This window comes from Perca flavescens, chromosome 20, assembly GCF_004354835.1.
Source record: "Perca flavescens isolate YP-PL-M2 chromosome 20, PFLA_1.0, whole genome shotgun sequence".
NCBI lineage: Eukaryota > Metazoa > Chordata > Actinopteri > Perciformes > Percidae > Perca > Perca flavescens.
The window spans coordinates 21193743-21215276 of NC_041350.1; the positions used below are offsets into that span (position 1 = coordinate 21193743).

The 21534-nt window shown below is 40.0% G+C and overlaps 3 protein-coding genes across 6 annotated transcripts; 1 reads left to right on the top strand and 2 right to left on the bottom strand.

The window, feature by feature from the left end:
• Window positions 1-2406: 2406 nt before the first annotated feature.
• odf3l2a (outer dense fiber of sperm tails 3-like 2a) lies at window positions 2407-5166 on the top strand. Its single transcript, XM_028566371.1, has 5 exons — window positions 2407-2455; window positions 2816-2926; window positions 3384-3509; window positions 4250-4391; window positions 4821-5166. Exons 1-5 carry the CDS (start codon window positions 2407-2409, stop codon window positions 5164-5166), a joined length of 774 nt encoding a protein of 257 aa, XP_028422172.1.
• Window positions 5167-5185: 19 nt separating this feature from the next.
• On the bottom strand, window positions 5186-9936 carry ebi3 (Epstein-Barr virus induced 3). Its single transcript, XM_028566669.1, has 7 exons — window positions 9603-9936; window positions 9034-9148; window positions 8811-8910; window positions 7718-7835; window positions 7404-7567; window positions 6089-6300; window positions 5186-5623 (listed from the first exon to the last, which is right to left on the bottom strand). The coding sequence occupies exons 1-6, from the start codon at window positions 9703-9705 to the stop codon at window positions 6145-6147; spliced, it is 756 nt and encodes a 251-aa protein (XP_028422470.1). The 5' UTR covers window positions 9706-9936; the 3' UTR covers window positions 5186-5623; window positions 6089-6144.
• Window positions 9937-10200: 264 nt separating this feature from the next.
• LOC114546975 (rab GTPase-activating protein 1-like) lies at window positions 10201-18246 on the bottom strand. Of its 4 annotated transcripts, none has more exons than XM_028566178.1 (10): window positions 18186-18246; window positions 17582-18094; window positions 13732-13874; window positions 12938-13015; window positions 12710-12820; window positions 12115-12219; window positions 11948-12031; window positions 11701-11772; window positions 11224-11490; window positions 10201-10690 (listed from the first exon to the last, which is right to left on the bottom strand). In XM_028566178.1, exons 3-10 carry the CDS (start codon window positions 13840-13842, stop codon window positions 10466-10468), a joined length of 1053 nt encoding a protein of 350 aa, XP_028421979.1. In that variant the 5' UTR covers window positions 13843-13874; window positions 17582-18094; window positions 18186-18246; the 3' UTR covers window positions 10201-10465. The 4 variants fall into 4 exon arrangements, with proteins under 4 accessions (XP_028421979.1, XP_028421981.1, XP_028421978.1 ...); XM_028566180.1 differs by having other exon boundaries at window positions 17582-17751; window positions 18186-18245; XM_028566177.1 differs by lacking the exon at window positions 18186-18246 and having other exon boundaries at window positions 17582-18121.
• Between the last annotated feature and the right edge of the window lie 3288 nt (window positions 18247-21534).

Consider the following 21534-nt stretch of genomic DNA (forward strand, 5'->3'; position numbering starts at 1 on the left):
TGTAGTCTTCAATCAATCCTGACTTACTTATTTTAAATTCCAAACCCCAGCTTAAGGATATATTGTGCAACTTTTCAAGTGAGAAAAGTCAGATTAATAACATTTTGATCAAATTGCACTCATCCTGCACATGCTAAATGTGGTTACGGTTACCAAACGTATTTAAGAATCATGGCCACGCTTACAATACTTTAGCAACCACAGAAAAATGGAAAAGGGTTTGTTATTGAAATTTCTTCTAGTGGCAAAAAAAAAAAAAAAAAAAAAAGTGTCTTGCAAAACATTCTCAGTGGTAGAAATGGGTGTTCATAATTTAGCATTTAGGAGCACAGATGTATAAACTCTGACCACTTGGTGGAGCTATCTGCTTTTCTAAATCTAATTAGTTCTTCCTTGGTGCATAACCAACTTCCCAACAATCTTTATTCACCTCTGTGATTGCTTTCCTGCTAACTACAGGAACAACAGGCAAGCAGGAATGAAAACTTTGGAGATGGCCATAAAAAACTGACAACTTTCACAAATACCTCCACTAATGAATGCAGGCTGCATCTCCAACCCAGTCCCACAACAACCATGCTTTGTCTCAGTGTTTATCAGGGAAACCTAAGACAGTGGTTGTGTTTCCTCTCCTGCTGGTGACACAGCGGAGTCTTATTACTGAGCCTGTGGCCACTCAGAGTCACTGGTGCTTAATATTTAACCAGTGTGGGGTTTAACTTGGTCATGGCTCTGCTCTTAAGTCCTTAGTTACCTCTCTGTACAGGGATATAATTAGTGGAATGGGAGCGCAAGAGGGCAGATGTCTACCTAAGTTTCTCACTCTGGAAAGCAAACATCTCTGTATTTGCCAAAAGTTAATTCTCCTCAGGGCTTCTTTCTGACACAGTTGACACTTTTCAGATGCTGCCTGCCTGGGCGCTATGACAGCAGTCAAAGTAGCCTACTATGGAATATGTTGATGATTCCTTAACCTTTTTTCTTTTGTGGTTGCAAATCCATTTTTAGATCCCCAAATCCTCACAATCCCAGAAATTAAGGTTTTTGAATTGAAGTTGGGTAGCTTGTTTTATTCTGTTTTCAAGGACATGCATTAAGCTTTTCCTGGATTAAATAGAAGTTCTTTAAACATTTATCTTATAGAAGAAAAAGGGAGGGTTAAAAGAAAATATTGGCAATGGGGGAGAGGATCTTGCTTTTTTATAGAATTAAATATAAAATTTACCCCGTATCCCCACCCCAGTAATTTTTGTACAGTCCCTTACATGATTAGAACAATTGTTTAAATGAAAACATTTGAGTAAATCTCTATTTGAGGCTGTTTTTGTCTGGTTTTAACATCCGTCCTTAGTGATCCAATCGCAAGTGGACTGCTCTAAGTATGTGTGTTCTCACCTGGCAGTAGAATGTGTCTCCATATGTGTCTTGAGGGACACCCCTGAATGTAGTGGATTAGAAGTGTAAAGTAGCATTAAAGACAAAGTACATGAAGTGCCTGGAAATTGTACTTAACGACAGTACTTGCAGTAGTTCCTTCCCACTATTGAGTGCAGATACATTTTGGCTTTAAACTGTGACTGATTTACCAGCCAATAAAAGAGAAAAGGCACAAACATCCCTGGAGATTTTTCAATATTTAAAACCGTGTTTTCTGTTTATATTCCTTCCTGGAAGAAGTCATTTGGCACGCTGTTACATCACCTTACTAAATTTACCAGTTGGCAGGCAACGACTCAAAACTGATCTAAAATATATTTACTGAGTAACAAAATGCTGCCCAGACCTTAATACTCACCGGTCCATGGTTTTCATTACAGCAATGTTGAGCTTGTCAAATATCCACATGCAACAGAAGATCAGTGCAGGAACTTTCAACTTTAATAGCATGTGCAGTGAGATGCTATTAGTTACAGCATACATAGTGCAGTTGAGAGGATTCACCACACACATTGAGGGTCAGTTTAAGTAACCTAATGCCTCGGAATATGATGACAAATTAATTACATTACGTGTTGCTGACATGTTATTGTTGCAGTGCTTTAAGACTAAATAAAGCACCTTAACTCTGAATTTATATGTTCTTTACTTTGAAAGATGTATCTTAGACAATCACTGTTTCTCCTCTTTTTAGCCTTGAGAGAGTCAACGTTTTGGCCCTGGTGGTAAAAACCTTTTGTCCTAAGGCGACCTTGGGGAAAAGGAGGTGGAGAGCAGGTTGGGGCATAACCAGGGCCTCGGGTCAAGATAGGCTTTCTTTACCCTCACAGTCATGGATAATTCAGCCCAGGCGATCGCGGATCACCTGGACAGAGTCACACACAAAAAGGATGTGTCTCAGGTGACAGAGGACCCAAAGAGGAAGAGAAGGGGACAAAGAAGAAGAAGGAAGAAAGACGCCGGCACAGTATGCAGGAGGAGGCGAAGAAACGGCCGATAATCTCTGCTAGAGAAAGAGGTCAGTTTAAGAAAACTATGGCCTGTGTGTGTGTGTGTGTGTGTGTGTGTGTGTGTGTGTATCCACATGGACTTTATTATAGCTAAGCTGGTTTTTGCTAAGAAATCTCTCGCAGCATTATACAGCCGTTGCTCCATACTTGTTTGAGGTGTCTACTTTGTTTAGAATCTATTGCCAAACATGCATAGGAAGAATGTTAAAATGTATAACCATAGAAAATAAGAGAAAGAGCTCCATATGGAAATCATCAGAGACAATACAGCCTGAGCCAAAGAGCAGTGGGTGTGCCATTATGCTGCACGGAGTTGAATCTGTTGCATCATTTTCATCACCGTCCTCCTCTTACTCTCCCGTCGTCAGGCCCGGGCCCTGGACGCTACGCTCTGCCCCCTACAGTTGGATACATCAACCATGACTTCACCAAGTCCAACAGCCCTGCATACTCCTTTCACAGCCGCATGAGCAGTGCAAGTGAGTTGCTATGTATTAATGTATATAGGGGTGTGAATTGTCACTGGTCTCACGATTCAATTCGATTAGGGTTACCCTGTCAACGATTCCAATCGATTCAATATCACGATGCATCACAATGCGTCACTTCCTCAATGTTATTATATATTGCTACAAATGGTTACAAAAAAGCAGAAACAAAAAAAGCAGCAAGCGGAAAGTCATCCATAGGCTATAATCGATTATGGTCTGTCACTGCATCGATGCAGAATCGTCCATGTCCGCATCACGATGCAATGATTAATTCCAACGCCTATAGTGTACAATCGTTTTTCTGATATATTGGTCTACAGTGACCCTGTTTTTACTCACATGGATTCTCAGTGTCTCTTTCTTTTAATGCAGAAATTGATTTACTTAATTTTATGAGGTCTTAAGGTGTCTTCGGATGATTGTATGTGCATCCTGTTTTCCGTAGTGGTCTCTGTGGACTCCAGCCCAGGACCAAGGTACCACATTGACGCCAAAGTCACCCGGTTTGGCCGGATGGAAACCCCCTCGTACTCCATTTTGGGCAGAGGAAGGCGCACAGGGAATAACAAAGGTGATAAAAACAAAACTCCTGCACATTATTTACGCTGTTTCAGTCTACTCTACCTTTATCTGGTATATTGGCATGTATACAGTACAGGCCAAAAGTTTGGACACACCTTCTCATTCAATGTGTTTCTTTATTTTCATGACTATTTACATTGTAGATTCTCACTGAAGGCATCAAAACTATGAATGAACACATGGAATTATGTACTTAACAAAAAAGTGTGAAATAACTGAAAACATGTCTTATATTTTAGATTCTTCAAAGTAGCCACCCTTTGCTTTTTTTGATAACTCTGCAAACCCTTGGTGTTCTCTCAATGAGCTTCATGAGGTAGTCACCTGAAATAGTTTTCACTTCACAGGTGTGCTTTGTCAGGGTTAATTAGTGGAATTTCCCCCCTTATTAATAAAAAAGCAAAGGGTGACTACTTTGAAGAATCTAAAATATAAGACATGTTTTCAGTTATTTCACACTTTTTTGTTAAGTACATAATTCCATATGTGTTCATTCATAGTTTTGATGCCTTCAGTGAGAATCTACAATATAAATTGTCATGAAAATAAAAGGAAACGCATATCTCAAAAGATTAGAAGAGGATTAGAGAACACTTTCAAGTTGTGCTTCCTTCCGACACACCTGTTCACACATGCCAGCGTGCAGAGATTTCTTTTCTTTAAATTAATAAAGGTAATATAGACAAAGAAAAGAAAACTTTCCAAACCAATTTCTATTCATGTGCATAGACGTGCTGTTCCAGACTCCAGGGCCCGGGTCCTACAGCCCAGAGAAGGCTCCCCCTCTCAATGGTCACCACAGACCACCATCCTACACCATGGGCTCTCGCACTAGATACCGCTCTGTGGATGCTGTACCAGCACCCAACAGGTGAAGACAGCAGGACAGAGACATTAAAAGATAGAGCTCTACGAGATGACATGTTTCCTCGTTAGGACGAACATGCATGGGTACTGTAGTTTATTTCGAGTCAATACCACATATAAGGTCCTTGTAAACCAAGCTCATATTTGTGTATTAGTTTCCAACAAATGCACTATTAACTCCTTTTTGAGCAACGTCTGCTAACAGTGCCTAGCTTTTCTTTTTTAGGATAACATTTAGCACTTTAATAATGAAAGTATTTGTGATATTTGTTGTTTTTAAAGATAAGTAGGAATGAATGAGTTTAGCTAGGGCTTTTGGAAGGTATTGAGAAACAGAATATTGCCAGCCTTATCATTTAAGTCAGAGATACTGCTGCCGAAATTAAAAGTCTCCGAGGCTCAGCTTTAATACATGTGTTTTTTTTTCCTCCAGCTACAGTCTTCCTAATCTGCTGGGCTGCCAGGTTCCCAATAAACCCTCCAGTGCCCGCTACAGCTTCTCAGCCCGGAGGAAGATCGGAGCTCCCTCCAATGACCTCTCCATGAGCCCTGGACCAGCAAAATACGACACCACCAACCCGGACATTTACCACCAACGCCAGCCCTCTTTCTCCATGCAGAGACGGACTAAGAGGCCTAGTTATTCCTCTGCTATCCCCGGCCCTGGCACGTACAGTCCGGAGAAGTTTCATGTGCATCTCCCCAAACCACCGGCCTTCACTCTGGGTGTCAGACACTCAGAGTTTGTCACCCCACTCGTGGTGAATGTCGTTGACTGACAGGTCTGCAGATTCAATATAAATTACTTGTTTTTATTCAAATTTTCACACAAATGTGGAGCTGCCACACAATGAATAGTACAACATACAAATATGGTAAATTGTGTCTTTAGAGAGGTCAAAGGGGGGGGGTCATAAACTGCTGATCAGACACCTTGACCAATAATCACAATGTTTTACAGTATGGTTTCTATATTATCAGCTACTCCAAAGACAACCCACTCAACCAACACAAACCAACAGCATTACAAAAAGTATAATACGACTTTCAATGGAAATGCTGATTGTACACTGTACAGATACTATCCATTAATTCCTTCATAAATAAAACAAAATATCAATAAATGTTGCTTGCATTGCTTGTGCAGTTAAACAATGCCACCTATCAGCAGTTTTTCAGTTTTACTTAAAGTGATGGTTCGGAGTAATTTCACCCTAGGGTCCTTTGCACCATGACCTCGAGCCAAACACCCCCCCAGAAGCTTTTTTCAAGTTTTTCAAGATAAGTTTGGAGACATTACCTTATTTAATCATTAAATTAAAAAATATTTTTGTTGCATCTCTTTTCAGTGTTGTAATTTGTAGACAGCCCTAAGCACTCGTCTTACTGCCGGCAGCAGCAACAACAGCAGAGAGCAGAAGCCAGCAGGCAAGTGTTCATAAACTTCTGGTGTACTTACAAACTTTCCAATCCATCGTTTTATGAGTACATAACCTATATGTACTAGTGTAGACGTTTGGTATCATTTCGGGCATTATTAGTGGGGTCATTTACCAGATACAAACGTGGGTCCATTAGCCCCTGCGCTAAGCTATTTAGCTGATAACGCTACTCTACGCTAACTCTCCCAATGTTAGACCCGGGTAAAAAAAGCTTCTCGGGGGGTGTTTGGCTCGAGGTCATGGTGCTCTGAACCATCACTTTAAAGCTATCTTGAAATGAGAGGGTTAAATAAAACAGGAAGTGAGGGGGAGTCTTTATGATTTTGTTCTCGGTATGGTGATCTCTACAGGTGAGCTCCAGTCGCTGCACTTGCCCAGACCTAGCAGCTCCTTAGCACACACCTGGAACATGTAGGTCCCTCCTTGGGTCAGCCCCTTCAGTTCAACCGTGGTGTTCTCATACGGACCCAGCTGGAGAAGAGAAAATTTTTTTTGTCATCCATATTGATTTCACATCTGGAGTTTCAAAATACACAATACACAAAGACTTTATTTTAACACATTGGTTAAAAAGGAATGGTTTGACATTTTGAGAAATGCAGTTATTCACTTTTTTTTTGAAATATTGATACCACTGTCGTTTCAATATGATGCTACCGCTTGGAGAGCGGGCTAGCTTAGCTTAGCACAAAGACTGGAAACAAGGGAAAACATGTAGCCTGGCTCTGTTTAAAGGTTAAAAAAAATCAGCCTCTCTGAAGCTCACTAATTAACACAACAATGTATTTGTGTGTATTTCATTTGTAGTGTATTTCCAAAAATGTCTGTCTAAACTAATCCGTTAACACTGGAGCATAGTGTATCATTTAAATGAGGAGATAAACGGTGTTCCAATCAACATTTGTCATTTTAAAGGTCCAATGAGTAGGAATTTCTCCCATCTAGCGTTGAGATCATATATCGCAATCAACTCTCTCGCGCCACGCAGTTCAAAGTACGTATTACAGCTACGGTAGCCTTCACGCTTCAAAAAGCCGGTCTCTTGCTCTTTTCAATATCCTTTTTCTGGGCGAAAAAGAAGACTCCTGTTCTTGAAATTCGGATTTTGAATACATGTGGTCCTCCATGTTTCCTTCTTCAAATTTGCCGGGGCCGGGAAGCTACGATACCCATTAGCAGCATTAGCAGCACCCTGTGAGTTTATCATGTGACAGCGAAAACGCAAGGCGGAGCAGTATGTCCTGTATGTCCCTTACCGGCTAACGTATTTCAAGATGGCGCTTGAATAGGGAGCGTCTACAGTTCATGCGAATGCAAATGTAAAATTTCAAGCCAAAAGGCTTTTTTTTTTTTTTTTTACAAAGACCATTGGATGATGAAAGAAAAGAAATCCAACCAAAAAAAACGATTACACTTTAGTTTAGTTGAAATAACAAGGATTTCCCTTGATGAAGGGACTTTCTAAAGTTTAGGTAATTTTGAACTTTCTCATGTGATATCTGTGTATGTGTAATAATGTAGAGTTTTTAAAACACATTGCTGTTGTTACGGCTGATGATGAAGGTAATTCTTACACTGACAGACTTTGGGATGCCCCTGCTTTTGTACTGGTACAGTATCTGGTATTTTAGGGGGAAGATGTCCAGGTTAGCCCAACTAGGGGGAGGAGACCATTCTACCAACAAGTTTCTTATACCATGAGGGGAAACCCGGACGTCTATGGGAGGATCTGGTTTCACTTCAAAGAGAAGGAGACAAAGACAGGGATTTTAAATAAAAACAAAAATGTCTTCACAATATGCACAACATATTACTATCAATCACACTATGCACACATCACTTTCTCTATTCTCTTTTAGATTGTGTTATTTATCATTTCAATTTTCACCTATATCCTCCAACATGAAACTTGATAGATGGGAGCTGCTTCCACCAGAAGAAACTGCTGTGACATTGATGATGTAACTAGTGAGAAGCTTCAGGCTGGGCAGGTGGCAGTGCCAGAGCTAAAGAAAAAGAGATGTTGGATTATATGGGATGCTAGCTAATATATATTATTTAAAAGATGCAATGAAATATAGATTTAGATAGATTTAAATGTAGATCTTAGCTAAAGAGGATGGGTGCTGAGGAGAATTCCCACCACAATAAATGCATAATTGCTAGCAACCAAGCACACCACTGTTAAGTTCTCTCATCTTACTGATATACTTTTCACCTCAGACTCACAAGACATACTTGAAAGTGGTTTCTGTTACAGCTACTGTATAGCAAGAAACATGAAAAGGGGTTTTCCAAAATTCAATACACTGTGACCAGTATGGAAATGGAGTTAGAGTGTCTGAAACAACATTCCAGTAACATCTTTTGAAGAGGTACTTTTATTAATAACCCACGGGGGAATTATAAAAAAACGAACAATATCATAACCTTCACTATACTCATTGATGTGTGCTTGGTTTCATTTAGGCTGAAACCCCACTCTAATATGGGACAGAAGATGGCAAAATCCAAAACATTACTGACTCGATAAATAAATGAATATGCCATTAACTGTACCGAAAACAATACAATAAATGTAGAATTTAATTAATTGATGAAATGTGACATAAAATGATATTTCTCTTTTAATTTGCTTCTTCAATTATTTACATTTGTATTAATGCCCCTATTTATTTATTTTTCCTTTCCATTAATTAATTAATGAATGTATTTATTTGTATTGATTTTATAATGTTCGTATTTATTAAATGTATTTAATTATTTTGTATATCATTTTAAGTAATTTTTAAATGTTTTATTTTATTTTATTAATTCATGCCTACATTTATTTGTAATATTAGTTTTGGTACATTTAATAGCATATTCATTTATTTATCGAGTCATTTATATATATTTTTTTCATTTTGGCAGCTTCTGTACTCCATGCTCTTCCGCTAAAGATACAGTCTATCTGCTGCAAAGATAAATCAGGCTGGTACCCGTTCAGATGACGGTGATGATGCTGAAATCAGATCAGAGGATGAAGAGCCGGGTTGGATGAGATGGCACTGCTGGGTGACCTTCTGTCTGTGTCTCTCGCTGACAAACACATTAACACATAGATAAATGAGCTCCTTGACAACTGGAGTCTGTTTTGCTAAAAGGTGTCAGTGGTTTGGGTCAGCACAGGAGGAGGACAGCTGTTTTCTTTGTCAGATTTACCTGCAGGTGGCAACGTAGTGTGTTGGTGGGGATAGAGAGGGTTCAGGCCAGGAGCAAACAGTCAAGTTTGGGTAGCTCGAACACCAGCAATGCACTGTGGGAGTGGAGGGAGGATCTGAGGGAAGAAATTACACTTAGTCAGATATCGTATCAACATGAGCAGAGCATACAATATTTAAAAAAATTATGCGTTTGCTTTTATGTTAACGTAAAATCAATTAAATATAAGTTTAAATATCTATAATAACATAAAAATCTGTGTGTTGTAGCAGTGTTTTGCCATTGTAAACGAGCTAGCATGCTAATGGTTAGCCGCCTAGGGCTCTCGTTTCGGCTAGTGACGTAGAAAGCCGTGCAGATTTTGAGCAGCACACCCGGAAACTGAAGGAAGGACACATTCAGAAACCCGTATCTCACTCAAAACCGCATGGATGGGTTTTTTTTCTTCAAAGTTTATATGCATGTGGAAGCACCAGAGACAAAAAATAACACCCCAAATCCCAGGATAAGTGATTTTTTCATAATATGGGCACTTTAAAAACAACAGCATCACTCAGATTGGTACTTACTCCTTGATGTTGCAGTCACTCTCAGCAGGTTCAATGCGTGGCCTCCAAGAACAAACATGAGGAGAGTCGCAGTGACCCACACACTGCCAACTATCGCAGCCATCAGCACTTCAGGCAGGAGAAATTATTACCTGAGTTTAGTTTGTCTAAATAGCTTTGTAAATAGTGTAGTGAACCCTCACTCGCGCAAGATAAAAAGATACAACTTTCTATTGTTGTCTACTGCTTCTTTGTTCTTTGCTCGGTTTCTTTCTGTTTTGGTCTACTCCATTCTGCACGCCAGAGTTCAGAGATAACGGTCTGTGTTACAGCCTGTTGCTGACTCTTGTCTGTGCGTTTGAGCAGCAGCTGTTCAGCACTTTAAAAGCCGCCATCATCAAAATGAAAGAGGAACAGCAAATGTGGTGCATTTTTTTTAAAAACCACTTTGTTTCTGTTGATGAGTCAGGTTTCCTTATGTCATACACAAAAACTTCCTACCATACTTCCTTTAATATTGTATTCAAATTGTTTACCAACAATGACACAAGATGTACAGCACAAGTACAAAGAGTATAGTATATAATATATAATAGAAAACACTCACATGACGCATGGATTTGGTTTACAAATATAAAAATACCCTTATCAGTGGATACACTAGTTGGAAAGTGGTGAACAGAAAAGAGAGTACCTGTATGCTCTCAGGTACTCTCCTCTGATCGTTTTGCACTCTAGACTGTCCTCTAGTGCCCGAAACAAGAAATAGCAGCTACAGTATTGACTACATAATAACATTGTCAATTAATACTCTGAGGTATGATCCTTCCGATGTGTACACTTTTAAGTGATCTGCCCACTCACAGTCCGAGCTATCAGACATTTTATCGATTGTCTCCGATAGGCCGCAACAGCTTCTTTGCGCTCCATCCAGAGAGGGAGCCGCTGTGGAGGTTCCAGCCCACTGTGGGAGATCCATCTCTGGGTATGCTAATACTATGAAGTCCCTCTCCGCTGGAGGTCCGTAGGGAGGTGAAGGCCTTGCTGATCCAACTGTTCTTTGCTTTCTGGAGATCGTTGGCCAGGATTCCCTTCTGGTGCTGCAGCTCCTGTACAAGGATGAAACAGGCGTATGTGAGAAATGCAGCAGGACGATGTGAACTTTACTTTGTCACAAGTTACTTTCAATAGGTTATCTGTGCAACAATACTGTTTATGTTCTTGTATTTTTAAAATCCTTGTAATATTGTATTGATTTAAACAAAAATTAATTCCTTAAAAGAAAAATAATAGTATATCTACAATATATGTACTGTAATAAATCCAAAAATGACCCCAATGTGTCATCAGATATTAAGGAAACATGCTCAGTTGAAATACTATCTTTTCTGACAACAATGCTAATGCCAGTATTTTTTAAATTAGGTTTTTTGTTTAGAGGTTAGGCAATGAATATATTCAAATACAAACATTTTGTTCTCTGTGTATGCGTTTGAAGTTTCATTTACATTCTTGTGCATATTATAGGGATGACGCATGATCAGCTGCGACTATGTGACCTGGATGTTGCATGCTTATATTGACAAATTTAGTTTTTGAATAATCAAATGGGCTGTGTGATGGTTTGATGGTCTGCTCTGACCTGGATCTTGCACTTGGCCTCCACCATCTGGAGTTTGGTCTTGGCCAACTCCTGCTCCAGCTCCCTGATCTGGTCCTTGAGGGACGCCTTCTCCTGGTTTTCTCTCTTCTGCTCTGCCTTTTTTTGACCTTCGTTGTCCTCTTCCCAGCCTGGTTCGCCCTCCCCGTGGCCTTCTATCTCTGCGGATGTTGGAGATTTCTCAGCTGTGGCGGATGGTTCATCTGATTCTACGACGTGTCGACAGCGTGAGCAAGCCTTCACTGCACTCTGCAAAGGTGGAGAATGAGAATAATAGGCAGATTGTGAAGAGAAAATATGACATCCAGCTTTGAAAAACCACTGACATCTGCTGTAAAATTAACCCAAATGAGAAAGTAAAGCAGATGTTTAGAAAGGGTTGGAAAAACGATTTAAAGAGAGATAAAGATAAGTAGGCAGGATGACAACAGAGCTCCACAAGATAAGAGCTATTCTCACCTTGAGTGAATCTAACTCTTCTCTGTGGGCAGCCTGCTGCCTCTCCAGACGGTTTGTCAGCTGAGAGCAGATCTGACCAGAAGAAAGAGCATCAACATCATTAGGCAGCACATGGCATTCTTTATTAATAGATCCTCTAATGTAGTAGACAGTATTTCCTAATTCCAAACAGTCTCCAATCATTCATCATCATCATCATCATCATCATCATCATCATCATCATTTTCATCATCATCATCCTCTCTACCTGTTTGTAGTCCACAATGATACCCGACGATCTTCTGACTTCCTGCTCGGCCTTCTCCAGCTCTCTCCGAAACACTTCCTTCGACTGTAAGAAGAGAAGAAATTCTTTACTCAACCATGTCAACCTTTACATCCAAACTATAATGACCGTGAGGTAAAGAATCATACCACTGCAGCTTCCTCCTCTTTCCCTCTCTTCTCCTCTTCTGTAGCCAGCAGTCGATGTCTGGTCTGAAAAAGGTCTTTGGTGAGTTCATCCACTCTGTCCTCCACCTGCAAATGCACATTATTCTGGTCAGCAGCAAATACTCTCAGTTGAAATTAATATAATTGTATAATATGAATACATAGTGAATTGGTTTTAGTCCATCTTATCTTTTTTTCTCCAGGCTTTTGTGACAAAGTTAGGAAACTTAAACACATGAAAATGAAACAACCACTCCACCATTTGATCATCTTTACACCAGAATATTTCAGGGTTTTGTCGAGCCATTTCAACATAAATCATAGTGAATGGTTTACATTTGTTTAGATAAAATGGAAGCATGCATAGTACAGCTGGCCTGTTTATTGGAGACTAGTTGACATTTTGAGCTCATGTACAACTGCAGACTGAATTGCTACTCTAACGCTAATAAAGGTTTTATTAAGGTTATAGTTTAGCTGTGTCCCAAGAGACTAAGTGATAACCTTTGGGAGGTGATTATTCATTTTTGAAATAAACACTTTTACCCCTTTTCTGAAGGTCAGTAGATAACCGTACCTTGTCCAGAGCGTTCCTCAGGGCCACCTTGCTGGTGATCAGTCTGTGGGCAAGGCTGTCGTTCTCCTGCTCCAGACGGAGGCTGGCCTGCTGCAGCCGACGGTTCTCATTCTGCAAAAACACAGACATATCTATCAGGGATCGAGTTAAAGGTTGAGAGACAGACTTGCTGATCAGTGGAGTGACTTAAATGTATCGGTTTCTAGAAAAAGGTGAAAGATTTCGAACCAGGTATTTGTTCAAAGACTCTTCTTCATCCATTATTTGAAGCCGGCTTTCCCTCAGTTCAGATTTGTTTGTTGGGACCTGAGGAGGGGAGAGAGTCAAGGATCATGTGATACAGTAATGTCATCTTTGACTTGAAGAAAGCTATCTCCTCCAAACAGATATGCGGCCGGATGCTTTATGAGCGCGACAAATCAAGAACAGGCCCCCGAAAAGAGATCAAGATAGGGATAAGTAGATAAGACAGAGCTGAGCACATGGGGGATCATTTAACAGATCATTTAGGAAACATAAAGGAATAATAGTGAATGGGAGGACTTATTTGAAGCCTGAATTGACAATTCCCATATCTCAAATATCTAAAAGGATCAGAATTAATTTCTTTCTATCTGGAATCACATATCTGTCATGCAGAGGAATGTGTTTTGTGTTACAGTGTGTGGTCTGAATTGTATCTGTAGGAAGAATTATACACAGAGGATGCTAAAGTAGCATTTTTTTTTTTTTTTTTTTTTTGATCAGTTTAACTCTCATAGTGACTTTAGCAATACTTTATAAGTTAACATGCAAAAAAAAGCTTTATCTTTATCAGTATCTGCAAGTTTGTAGGTGGATTGCATTAATGTAAAAGACAAAATTAGTAATTTTTTGTGTATTCAAGCAAATCCACGATTGAATTTTAGAAAACAGTAACGTTACTACAGTATTACTAGAGCCATGTGGTTTTATTAATGGTTAGTCTATCATTGTGGTTCAGCTGTTGATATTAGTCGTGGTGATCTAAAAGTGAGTCTTACTGTAAACGTAGGTCCTATTTCTTCCACCAGACAGGCCAGGATCTCTTCTTCGCTCATCTGGTCCATAACATGGGCATCATACGCCATCATCATGGACACATCCTCCATCATCTTGCCCTAATATGCAGCCGCCCCAGGAGCTGCTAACACTCACACAAATAAATACAAACTTTGTAGGTAACGCTTCCAATTCCAATTTAGAGAAAATCAACAAAATCCACCAGGAGCGTTTTGACTTTGTCAGGTCAGAATGATAGTATCTCCTGAATGAATCGGAGATGTAAAGTAGTTCAAAAAGATGAAGCAGTCTTGTTTTTCTTTGAAATTATGCAGGCGGGAAGTCGATCCAGCGTACGAGCATGAACAGGAAATAATCAGGATAAAGTCCAAGTCGTCCCGACACACATAAACTTTTTTGGTCCAAAGGTGAATAACGGAGAGAGAGATACTCCCGCAGGTAAAGTGTAGCTACACTTTAAACACACTTACAACTAATATGTAGCCGCCAGAGCCACTTACACAGTGTCAGGTGAAGGAGTGTGTGTTACAGGTAATGTGCAGTAACCGGTTCAGCAGGGTTTATATAAGACCTGAGAGTGTGTGTGTGTGCGTGTGTGAAAGAAAGAATAACAGCCTTAGACACACCCACTCACCTGTCTTCTCTCTCTCACACACAAACAGCACCAGCTTATGATGCCCACCTCTCAAATAAATCACGTCACATGCATGATTCTGATTTATTTGGTGACAATGAGCTCTCGCATTACCTTTTTTGTCGTACACTTTAATTAAAATCCATTTTTAATCTATTCCTGTTGTTCACACTCTTATACAAGCTGCCAGACTGCCAGCTAAACACTGCTGATGTCTCAGGACGGAGTAAATGGTGTGGTATTTGTGATATTTCACTCCAGGGTGTTGGCGTGACACAAGCCGACGGCCTGTTATTATTATGGGCTGAGCAACCTGACAGGAGAGCAAACGGGTCCAGCAGGTAAAGTGATGGAAGCATGAATGCAGAATAACAAGAGGATTCAGAACCCCCACCGTAACTTATATTCTCAGTCTTGCTTCCTAATCTCAGGTGCAGTTTCTCTTCAATTCTCCCTTAATTTTTTTATCTTAATTTCCCTGATGACAGATCAGTTTCATTTCCCCTTCTTTGAGCTTCAACATGTACCTATTTTTCACTTCTGTCTTTTAATTTTTTTTTTGTGTCCCTTCCACTTTTTATTTCCCAAATCCGAAACTTTGTTTTCAACATCCTGTGCATTTACGGTCTGAGTCACTGTGACAGACCAAAAAAAAAAAAAAAAGTCCAGGCAGATATAAACATTTATTTCACCTCAAAAAAAGGAACATTTTGTGAAACGTGGTGGATTTTCACACTGTATCAGGGTATACCAAAACTTATTCTAGCTTCATACAGAAAAATCTGAAAAATACAATTTTCAACAGTCAGAAAAAAAAGGAACCTAAAAAGAACAGTTCAGTTCTGATACCACAATGGTGCTCTTTGTGGTGCAACAAACTGGTCATCACAAAAACTAAACTCCTTTTACCAAACTATGGGACCACATTTGTTGAGTGAGTATATTGGCTATGTGGCAGTGAACACCAGTGCTGAGTGGACGTCTAAATGGACAACAAAAAAAAAATTTTTACGTATATTATTAGTGAGTTGAGGAAAGTTAGGAGATGTGACAATAAAGCTCAGTGGAAACAATGTGGTGTGAGAAAATACATATATACTATGTCTTTTAATTAATATTAAATCGGTTATGCTAAATATTACTGTATATTTTACTTTATTTTATTTTAGATTAAGGACAATTTTAAAATTAATTTTCTGTTCCAAATGTACATTTCCATTCTCTTCTCGTTGTTTTCCTCTGCTGTATTATAACTGGCAGAAATACAGAGAAAAATCAAGACAGAAGAATAACTGAAGAGTATGAAAAACTCACATTTGGTACAAACTCACCAAAACACGCTTAAACCCTGACATCCCACACAAAAACTACAACACTCCTTAAAAATATATAGTTTCAGGCATATACTGTGGAATAGCACTGCATCTTGTTACTGTACTGTAATGGCTTAAAAGATACACAACTTCAAGTATGGTACATGATCCTAGGGTCTCCTTTCCGTCTACAACACCTCTAAAATCTGAGCATGATTTCTTTCTTTTCATCCATACATGAAAAAGTTAAATACATCGACTTATATGGAAGACACTGCAGAATCAACCTCCATGGTCTAGTTTCATTACAATTGACCAGAAGTGAAAACACAAGCAAACTAAATTCATACTTTTCTAGCATACTTTTGTTTCTTGCAGACTAAAACCAGACTCCTTCAATTAATTGCAAGATGCACAGAAACACTTAAAACTTGTTGCTTCTCTTTCACTCTTCATGGTATTTTCCTCTGGAGAAAAACACTTAAGCTCCATTAGGAGTTTCTGTAGATGGCAAACAACAACACCTAATAGAAAAACTGTTAGCCCTCATGTATAGTAAGCTGGGGGGAGGGGGTTTCTCAGGCTAGCATTGACCCTTTTCATTTAACACCAGCACAGGCAGAGAGGGGGAACAGTGCAGGAGAGAATAACAGAAACCAGAAACTGAAGTGCAAAACGGCATAACGAGGAGGTGGTCCTTTTCAGACTCAGACTCCGAGAACATGTAACCACATATAGTCAGACTGGAAAGACTATACTACAACACCTGCCATCACAATAATTCTCCACATCACCTCCCAGCTCTCATTTATTTTAAAGTGCTCATATTATGCTCATTTTCAGGTTCATAATTGTATTTAGAGGTTGTATCAGAATAGGTTTACATGGTTTCATTTTCAAAAAACACCATATTTTTGTTGTACTGCAGATCCTCTTTTCACCCTGTGTGTTGAGCTCTCTGTTTTAGCTACAGAGTGAGGCATCCCACTTCTTTTCCATCTTTGTTGGGAGTCGCACATTACCTAGGTAAGGACAACCAGCCAGTCAGAAGCAGAGTATGAGGGCGTGCCACGCTAGCGGCTAGGCGAGCATTATAACGTGTTATAAAGTGATGCACGTTTGTCTCTGAAGTAAAGGCTTGACTACAATAGAGCTGTTTGGAGCAGTTTGTGAACAGTGTTTTCTGTTGGAGATGGTAAGTCCCTTTGGGGTGGTCTTTGGGCTTTTTCACTTTTTAAACTTGCGTATAATGTGCACAAAAAAAAGATATATAACACAATAAAGGGACAGGGAAAAGCCAAAAAGCATAATATGAGCACTTTAAAACTATGACTGGAGTTAAACAAAAAAACAGATATGTCCGCGGCCATACAAGCAGAGAAGAGGATTTCCGTGGCTATTCCAACTAAGCCACCATGGCTATGGACTTAATTGTTTTTTATCTAAGGTGTTTTAAAAAGACAAATTATCCATCAGTGTAAGGGGAAGTTTGTCAATAATCAATCAATGATTGAAACGTCAGTTTGTGGTCAGGAGAACAGGCTAGACTATTCTATGTTTTTACTTGATAGATATTTGTAGGCTTCGGCCTTTTGACAGAGAATGGGCTGAACTTTGTTTTTAAAGGACCAGTGTGCAGGATTTAGGGATATCTATTGGCAGAAATGGAATAATATTTGTAATTATGTTTTTTATGAGAGAATAATTACCTTAAATAAAGAATCATTGTGTTTTCGTTACAATGATCCTTTCATATCTACATACTGTAGAGAGCGGGTCCTCTTCCATGGAACCCGCCATGTTTCACCATCGTGTTTCTACAGTAGCCTAGAACGGACAAACCAAACACTGGCTCTAGAGAGGACCCTTCTAGGTTTACATTACCTGAAGGCCACCGTCGATCTTCTACTACACGCTTGGAAATGGAGGGGTGAGGGCAGTTCTTAATTTGAGCTGGAATACGCCGGAACATGTTACGGCACCTCCGACGGTGGATCCTGAACCTTTTTTAATGGATCCGGCACCTCCTGTGTCACTATGAAAAATTAATCAACCTAAATGAGAAAAATAAATTACTGTTTGTGTAGTGTTCAATGTTGTTATCTGTCTTGTTAGTCTTTATTCACCAGTGAAATTCCACAAAAATCTTGTGTTTGCATTTTCGATGCGGTTTGAGGAGAAAGAGGGGGGAGAGGGACGGAGAGGGGGGAGGCACTTTAAGTGACACATGCGCTTGTGCTGGTTGAGATTGCTGTTAGCCTCGTTTCACTCAGGGGAAAAATCTCAAAAAGACAACAAAGTTTGCTTAACTTTTTCAAATACGCAGGCCAGTCAGATCCCAAACAAGCAAAAATCGTTTCTTCCGATCAAGAATGTGGAGACATTGCAGTGCATGTTCTGAAATTAAAATAAACATTGCCCTGATGTTAGTCAGAGAAGCTACGTAGGCAGTGTAATCTTTTTTTTTTTTTTTTTTTTTTTTCGTTACCTCCAACCCCCATTTTGAGTCGCCGGATCCACCCCCGCTCTGCGCTCCGCGACCTCCCACTTTACAAATTAAGCACTGGGTGGCGATATTTTTTTCCCCACTATGGCCACGCCAAGACCTGCCCTTCAATAGCATTCACACACTGCTATTGGCCAGGCGTCCACACTTACACGTACAGGTCCTATCCCCTGACCAATCCCCTAACCCTAACCTTAACCACTCGAGGTCAAATGCCTAACCCCAACCAATCGAGCTGCTTCGTAGGGCGGGTCTTGGCGTGGCCATAGCGGGATTCGTAATTTTGCCACTGGGAGGAGGGGTGAGGGATATTTAGTTGGTTGAAATCTGCAACTTCACCACTAGATGCTACTAAATCCTACACACTGGTACTACAACAACTAATCTAATTGAGGTTCTGTGACTTTATAATTTTGGTAGTGTCATTAGTGAATAACAGCAATTGGAGCAGGATCAATAATAATAAGGGTCCATAATAATAATTTCCTAATACATTACATGAATTACATGGATCTTTACATTTTGTAATTTGGTGCTAATATTAGGGAAAACAGTGACTGTATTTAATTAAACTTTTTACATCAATTCATTTATTCTAATTACTTACTAGCGTAACCTAGAGCTTTTTTTTTTAGCAGATCAGCTGAACATGCAAAAAATTTAAACAGGCAACATACAATTCAACATACTGCGTATGGAAAATAAAGTTGCCAATAATAAATTAATAGTCAATTAATTATTACCTGGCCTGGTTTTTCATTCAATGAAATGACTATGTTTCCTGTGATTAGTACACAATTACATAGTCACGTCCAGAAAATGTCAAAGGAAATTATTTAGGAAGTTATTTATTTAATTCACGGCTCCAACCATATGGTGCAAAAAAATGCACATTGGCTCTTTAAATGTAGCTTTTTTGGGGGAAAAGATGCAATGTGTATTTCATAAGATTTTAATGGTTCATGGATAATCATAAGTCATTAATGTGTCTTATTGGAATTACTTAAAATTTGCATCCCTTGCACTTACACAACAAAATTGACTGTCTTTCAGTGTGCCTTGGGACCCTTTTGTGTTCACACTATATTACATGCATGGTCACATACTTGACAACCTGCAAAAGTGTTTTGACTGATGCATCAATTGAGGTGCGTTCACACCTAAATTTAGTCACATTTCATGCATGTGACTTGGCCTCATGCTAAACAAAATGAGGTTATACTAGAGTTATAATATTTACCACTTCCCTGCAGATCTAACACTGGTTTATGCTGCCGCCTAGAGCCCTCCATGGTTTGCTCCGAGGACATGTTGCCCACACAGAGACTTTGTCAGTGGGCTCAGTTTATGGGTCACCCCCATGATGAATGAGTCTGGAATGTGTGGCAGAAGTGAGCTTGTACAGTAATGTGGGCATGTGTGTAATTGTGCAGTATCGAAATCCATCACCTGAATGTAGTCCCAAACAACAGGGCATGTGATAGTTGTCAGGTGTCTGAAAGGTTTTCTAGATGTGTGAGTGTGTGTCTTTATGGTGCAGCAGAGTTCAGACCTGGGTGCTGTAGGGGCGTGGTGGGGGAGGAAACATGTCCGTGTGACTGCAGTAACTCAGAGGGGAGGAGCCCTGCGGGTGGGCAGACAGCGGGAGAGAGACAGACGGGTTCTCGTAGTAGGTGTGGAAGCCCAGCCGCGCCCCTCCGTTGCGCATGTCGTCTGTGAGTCCAGAGCGGAGGGAGTACGGTGAACAGGTGGGGCAGTGGTTGTGGTGAGAACCCGTGTCCAGCTGATCCAGAGAGACGGGTGTGATAGCCGCGCCGTCCATGGCGAGGGCGTTGCAGGCATTGCAGGGAAAGTGAGAGAGAGGGTCCTCTCCCACCACGGAGCCCATGTCCACCTCAGAATCATTCTTCTTACAGCAGTAATACTGCAGAGGGTAAACAAGGAAGTAGGTGAAGTTATGCCAGAAATTCCAACTCTGCTTCCAGACTACAACAAATTTCTCAGGACATTCACATATCGCTGAGCTCAATTTTCTTTTATAGGTCATTTAGATCAGTGGTTCTCAACCTTTCTGAGTCGCAACCCCACTCCCCCCAGAATAATGAGGTGTGTGTTCGCGACCCCCCCACCCTCCCCCTCCACAACGAGAACTGCAAACCAGTGTAAACAGCTGTTTCTACATGACTCCCCCTGCTGATTTTGAGTCATTTTTGTGAATCCTGTGATTAATACAAGTAAACAAACAATGCTTTGCTTTCATGACAGTTTAGTTTAGTTTTAGTTTTAGCAGCTAGCACCCAGCCTTGTCCAATGTGTTTCAGGCTTTGATTAATAATGCATTTGTAACTTTTTCTCTCCCCCTGACCCACCTTCAGACCCCTTTCTGTGTTCCAGGACCTCCTGATTTACACAAATGAAGCTCTGAATACAACACGGGAAATGTGTAGCAAACTCACACAGTAATGTAAAAAACATTCCCCAGTTTAGAATATTGTCATTTCATTTTTTTCTCGCCAACCATCTGGCGACCTCCAGAAATGATTTCCCCCAGGTTGAGAACGTCTAGATCTAGATAAAAGTTTATATTGAAAATGTTTTTTTTCCCCCCCTTTTCCTTCAAATGATTGAAGCAAATTCCCATTCATGCACACACAATGACACAGTGATACCTGGAGTCTACAGTAACAGAGCACTGCTACAATGCACAGCAGTATCACTCCGGCGAGAATTCCTCCGGATATAACAATAGTTCCTGCTGACATTCGACCAGCTCTCCATCAAACCCTTCAGAGGGAGATGAAAGCAAGAGAAAGAGATGGAAGTTTAAAGACAGAGAAGAAGAAAAAAAGTACGTGAATGAGCTCATTAGACATCTGGATTCCGCTAGCGCCGGTAGAGATTAAACTTAAACTAAATGCGACATATTCAGCATACTTACGTCCAACAAAGGTTTCTATAATGCCTGCAAAGATAACCAATGTAGGCTGAATTAGTATATTCATGTGACACCATGATGTAACCGATGTAACTGATGAAACATGTTGTAAGTAGTTGGTTACCATGCAGCTGTTATCAGACAGCTGGGGATGTTTCAGGCCTCATAGAAACATATGGACGATAAATGAAAGGCAAAAAAAAAAAAAAAAAAAAAAACACCATGAACATGCAGAACAGCTTCAGTACTCATTGACATAGATTCTTCAATTCTGTAAAACTCTACACCACTCATCTCTAATTTGGTGTTTTTATGATGGTAGTATAATAAGATATGATTTATTAATGGATAATGGACATAGAAATACCTGCGGGATAACATTGACCATGTTATCCC